General features: G+C 47.8%; 1 protein-coding gene across 8 annotated transcripts in view; it reads right to left on the minus strand.

Moving 5' to 3' along the window:
• SLC6A6 (solute carrier family 6 member 6) overlaps positions 1-5,493 on the minus strand; it is a 57,158-nt gene extending 51,665 nt beyond the window's left edge. For 2 of the 8 annotated variants that reach the window (XM_027882647.1, XM_027882645.1), the window contains exons 1-2: positions 5,277-5,493; positions 885-920 (exon numbers count right to left, since the gene is read on the minus strand). Coding sequence is in view for 2 of the 8 variants with exons in the window: in XM_027882644.1 (XP_027738445.1) it covers positions 885-920; positions 4,673-4,703 (67 nt within the window). In the remaining 6 variants the exon portion in view is untranslated. Of the gene's footprint in view, positions 1-884; positions 921-3,111; positions 3,131-4,672; positions 4,886-5,276 lie in introns of those variants that run through there. The other 6 variants (XM_027882644.1, XM_027882643.1, XM_027882651.1 and 3 more) reach the window with 5 other exon arrangements.
• Between the last annotated feature and the right edge of the window lie 248 nt (positions 5,494-5,741).

Raw genomic sequence — 5,741 nt, forward strand, 5'->3', positions numbered from 1 at the left:
TTTGCACAAAGGCAATGAGAGTCTTCGTCTATGCAGCCCCTTAAAACATTTAATCAGATTTATTTACTAAGAAGAAATACCAGAGCAGAGCTTCCTATACAACTCAACAGTTTTCAAATCTGAGATCTGCAAAAAAACCAGGTCACTAGATGGTGTGAAAAAAAAAAAGCCTGTTGTATTTTTAAGACATAACAGCTTTCTCGGTCCCATGATGAACACTTTACCGGGCTCCCCTAGACTGAGCAGCCAGGCTGGAACCAAGTGCTTTCACAAAACATTTGCAATGGTATTCACCAATGGCTGGTGGCATCTACTCTTACTTTAATGGGTATCACCATAGGTTGTAGAAAAGGCCTGAAATAACTATAGGCTATTTGAGGCCAAATACAGGTATACACACTCTCTCTTACCCACACGTATACATGCACACACTGGTACACGTGCACACAAACAAATGGCTCTATAGGCAGAACTTGGATTCTGTAGGATCCAAGGCAGAAAAGCTGACTTTCGTCACAGGGTTTGGGAATCAAGGACTCTGGGGTGCTAAATCAAGTTCTCACTTATGGGTCTCCTCTGCTTCAGGCAAACCAATTTAACATTATCCCTCCAGGATTTACATGCCAACTTTATGGAAATGCTGCTTAAATGTCTGCAAAGTGCTTTGCAATGGTTTCTAAATTCTGCAGTGATATGCACAGAAGAACTGCACAGATAGGTTTAAGATAACAGTTGCTGAGCATTATTGCTGTGTAACTACAGCCTATTTTTACATGCTCTATACTTGGTTTCTATAAACAGATGGTAAGTGTTCAGTATTCAAATGTTTTAATGAGCTTTATAAGCCTTTTGTAATTTCATAAACAAGCATAAATAACACTTACATGAAGTAGACTCTCTCCTGAATGTATTTTCTCTTCCTGTTTGGAAAAAAAAAAAGAGAAAAACAAAAGGGAAAAATATTTTAAAGGAAAAAAATGGGTCTAGCAAGATAAGTCAGACATGTTTCAATGTTATCATGCATCATAGTTGCTGAATTTCATCAATATGATCTTATACTTGAAGAACATCAAGACACTGAATCAAGTACCAATGCCAAAACAGGAGTTCGTTTCTTGCACGCTTCATCCAATGTAAAACATTGCAGAAGATCTGCCTACACTATCTAAAGAGCAGGAAAATTACAGTACAGCAGTGAAATAAAATGCAAATTCCATGCGATCTGAAGCAAAACAATGAAAGAGAAAACGAACTTTTAACTACATTCCAGCTCGCTGATAACCCCATGGCTCAGCGTATGGGTTGGTCTCCTACACGACCTGCACCAACACCCTAGAGCAGGGCACTCCTGCTGTGTTTTGGCACGGCATGGTGCCATGGTTTTTCCATGCCAGTGCTCAAGCACTGACTGTATTCAAGCTCAGGTTGGGCAGCCAAAGCAGCGAAGGCATCCTCTGAGGCTGTGACAACACTGAGTGATAGAGAACCACAACAGGAAACCCAGTAACTGCTAAAATGCACAAACCTTCCCAAGAGCCACAGGCCTCCCACCCAAAGCTTGGTGGCATTTGATTCACGTTCCCCTTCCACCAAAATAGCTCGTGGGTTTGGTTGATGCTCTTGGAGCAGGGTTTAGGGCTGCTGTAAATCTAGACACAACGAAGAAAGAGAGACTGATAGAAATACACCAGGTGTAGGACACCAGCCATGGTTTCAGTGTCACAGACTGGCAGCACAGCAGCCCTTTCAGCAGCAGGTTTTTGTGGAAAAAGGGACAATGAAGAGCAGCAGTTTCACTTAATTTCTACTGCATTATCTTATATCAATATTAGCTTCTATGTAAGCAACTTAAAGGGTATTGCCTAGAGTTTACGTGCCTTGGGATGATACTCAGCTTGCACAAATCAATTAAATCCATGGCACTGCAACAGCTGAGGATTCAAGTAAATACGCATGTATGGAAGAAATTCAACAAATATTAAATCACTGCATTCTCATCCTTTTTTTCCAAATGCCAAGGACCCAATTCTGCAAGCAGCACACTCAGAGTAGCACCAGAATAAACCTGAGTTCAGAGCTCTTACTGAAGTAGACTCAGGATTACTTCAGAAAACATAACCCTGGTCCATTCTGGTCACGTAAATTAAGTTAGTGATGAAAGAAGTCAAAGGCACTAATCCTACTGAGTAATCTATTCAAAGCTTCACTTCTTCAATGATTTACAATTTATTCATATGACCAATCAAATAAGCATTACTTACAAAAGGCTTTAACTACCAGTGCTTTCCCATCCATTTTTATGTGTTGCAATATGGTTAAATTTAAAAGAAACTAATCAGTATAATCTTTTCAGAGTTGTTTGCCACCATGGTTAAAACCCCAGACAGGGCACCACTGCTGAGACTCCCCTTACTGGTGGAACTGGCAACACTGCCCCATTACCCACTGAGGCAAAACTATTGGGCAACAGGAAAACCTGGAAGGGGCAAAATTAAAATAATAGGGGGTTGCCACTAAGTCTTGAGGTGCATTGATAAAAATCCTGGGAGTATCTATCACTGCCTGGGAAAAGTGGCAGCCTGTTGAAAGTGCCCAAGAGTCTTTTTGGAAACATCCAGCGCATAAGACCTGGCTGGAAGCCACTAAGATACACTAAGAGTATCGATTAAAAAAACCCTCACTGAAATATTCGCAATGATTAGCTGTAAGACAAGATCCTCACTGAGGCTTTACAAACAGGACTTCGCTCAGGTATAGGAAGTTTCCCAAGCACTCTGCAGCAAGAGCAAGCCAACCTAAAGTGTCTTCCTAGTTTTCCCAGGCAATGTCACACCTCTTCTCTGACAGCATTTCACACTGACTGGAGTCTCCTGCTACAGCCCCAACATTTGACCTCTGACATGAAAGCATCAGACAACCCAAAAGCTACGCATTAGAGACTACCAACAAAGAGCTGAACGCCAAATTTAGCTCCTGCTTACGGCAAAATAAAACAGAAGCCGGTAGCATTTGAAAGATTCCCAGTTTCTACTGGACTCCAGAACAAGACTCCTAAGCAAACAAATCAAACTCCCCAGGATTTTGATTTAGCATCCCCGAGCATGCAACCACCTTCTTGGGGTCTCCAGGTATCACGGTGCCACCTGCAATCTCCTGTCTTTTGCGAAGTGTGACAGAAAATAACCCTCACAGCGCACAGTGAAGGAAGCAGGTTAATAAATGACAGCAAGAAGCGGCCTTTCCTCTCCCGTCCCCGGGGTCGGGGTCCCGCCCTGCCCGGGCAGCACCCAGGGAGCGGTAAAGGTGTCTGTCGCCCTCCAGTGGGAGCTTCCTCAGCACAGCCCAAAGCGTGAGAGGTGGGAACAGGGAGGGACGGAGGTGAAAGGCAAATACAGAGGGGAAAAACAAACAAACAAAAAAACCACCATCATGCAAAGCAGATAAGGGACAGTTGAAGAAGCAGCACGAAGATACTGTTTCTGAAAGTGCCAAAAATAAAGTTTCCAGTGTCAGTTTAACCAGGCAACACAGACATTCTCTCTTCACACTCGTGCTTCAGCCTAGACTTAAGCCAGGCGAAGGACACTGTCATGCTGCTGGCTGCCTCAGCTGCTCACATATTTTGCTTTAAAAAAACCCTCCAATAACCTTCAGGGAAACCTTTCCATAACACTCGAGGTAAAGCAGTCAGCTCCCTTGAATTCGGACCCAGAGGTAAATACCCGACTGTCAACAACCGTGATAGGTTTCACCAAAGCCTCTCCCCTCCAAATTCCACTGCAGTAGGTTTTAACGGGCTGATTTACCCTCAAACCTAAAGTCATAAAATCTAAACTGGTAGCAACTGTCATCTGAGCCCCAAATTACATAGCCGATGACATATGCCCCCGTTAGGGCTGCTTCACTGTTTTGCTAGTCCAAAACTCAAAACATTTTCACATGCAAGCAATAAAAAAAATGCAGTTACCAAAATAGCACTATCAACGTAACCAGCTCCTCTCGGCACATTTTCCTAATGCCTTTCCCAATACGGTTAAAAAAATGGGAACTAACAAAAAAGAAAAAAAAAATCCATCTTTACACCTTGGCACAAACTGTGCTGGAATACGTGTGGTGGTGTATTTCTTCGTGCTTATCTGGATCCTCTCCCACTACTTCCCCCCCCCCCCCTTTTTTCTTCATCTGTGCTTCCCTTTAAACGCAGCTCTTACTAAACAGCAGAAATCAGCTTTTACAACTTCTAAATATCAAGTTTTGCCACTCTCGGAGCTGCCTAAGGATAACACAGCTTGCCTTCAGCTTCATAAATAACACATACTCTGCACATTTCTTAGCCTGGGTGAAATAAATTCTCCCATGTTCTTATATGGAAACCTTGTGAGTCCTCCCACGTAGCGCCTGGTACAATATTCAGGCAGCGATGGGCATTCATTATCTTAAAGCCAGCGAGTGAATTTCGAATACAAGTTACCCTCAGACGAACCCAAAATTATTACCCCCTCACACCATGCTGAGCTCAGTAACCTGCTCTCTGCAGTCCCTGCATTTTATGTCCAAGCCCCAATCACAACTTTAATTTCAGCATCAAATCAACAAAATAAATCAGAAAGGAAGGGAATAAAAAGGAAAACGAGGAAAATAGCAAGAAAGCAGAAGCAGCGTTATTACCCACCAGGTAGGCCCATTAGCATCAGATGTAGCATTGCCTGTACCAGCCCCTTCACTCGAGGTTAGCGCACGGCAGACAGAGAAAAAACAGCGGGGAGGGGTGGGAAGGAGAGAGAAAATGGGCAAAAATAGCCAGGGAGAGAAGCGTGAGCCGTAGATGTGCTGGAGGGCCGCCAGCAACGGGGAATTGCTGAGAACTGTTATCGCCAAAAAAAGTTAACGCAAGGTGGGGGGAGGTGTGGGGTAAATAATTACCGGGGAGGAAAAACCCCGCCGGGGTAATGGGAGAGCTGGGGAGGACGGGGCTGGAAGGAGAAGGATGAATTAATAAATAAATGTAAGAGGAGGAAGGGAAAGCGCGCCCGCGGGGCACCCCGAGCCGGGGCGGACAAAGGGACGACGGTGCCGCCGCCACCGGCCCGGCTCGGTTCGGCTCCGCCGGGCGCGGAGTGGCCGCCCCTTTGTTCCCAGAGAGGGGCGATCCGGGGCGATCCGCGCCGGCCCCGCCGCCGCCACCCCCGCAGCGGCGGCAGTGGCAGCAGCAGCAGCAGCGGCAGCAGCGGCAGCCCCGCCGCCCGCCCGCCCTCCCGCCCGGGAGGCGCCGGTACCTGCGTCCGCTGGCCGCGGTGCCTGCGCGCCGCTGCGCCCCTGCGGCGGTGCGGCGCGTCCGGCGGAGCGGTGCGGCGCTACTAGCAGCGCCGAGCTGGAGGAAACGGTAATTTATAAGCGCTTTCTTCCTGACCTCTCGTGTCTGTTGTCTAATGAGGGAGCTTTGAGCATCACCCATCCTGCTGAGTGGAAAAACACCGGCACGGCCTCTTCTTTGCTGGGGAGGGGGGAGCCTAAAGGAAGGGGTGTGGGGGAGGAGGGGCCATGCCGCAGACACGGCGGCGGAGCCCGGGCTTGGCAGGCGGCCGCGGGGCGGCGGGGAGGGGCGGGCGGGTGCGGGGCAGCGGCCGCCGCCGCCCGGGGGGGCCGCCCTGGGCCGCCCGCCCTCCCCCGCGGCTGCCGCGGGCAGCGGGAGCGGGACTGGGGCCGGACCGGGACCGGCCAGCGTCCCGCGGCAGAGAGGG

Source organism: Empidonax traillii, unplaced genomic scaffold, assembly GCF_003031625.1.
Source record: "Empidonax traillii isolate 1590-97213 ecotype Southwest subspecies unplaced genomic scaffold, ASM303162v1 scaffold109:size1658292, whole genome shotgun sequence".
Classification (NCBI taxonomy): domain Eukaryota; kingdom Metazoa; phylum Chordata; class Aves; order Passeriformes; family Tyrannidae; genus Empidonax; species Empidonax traillii.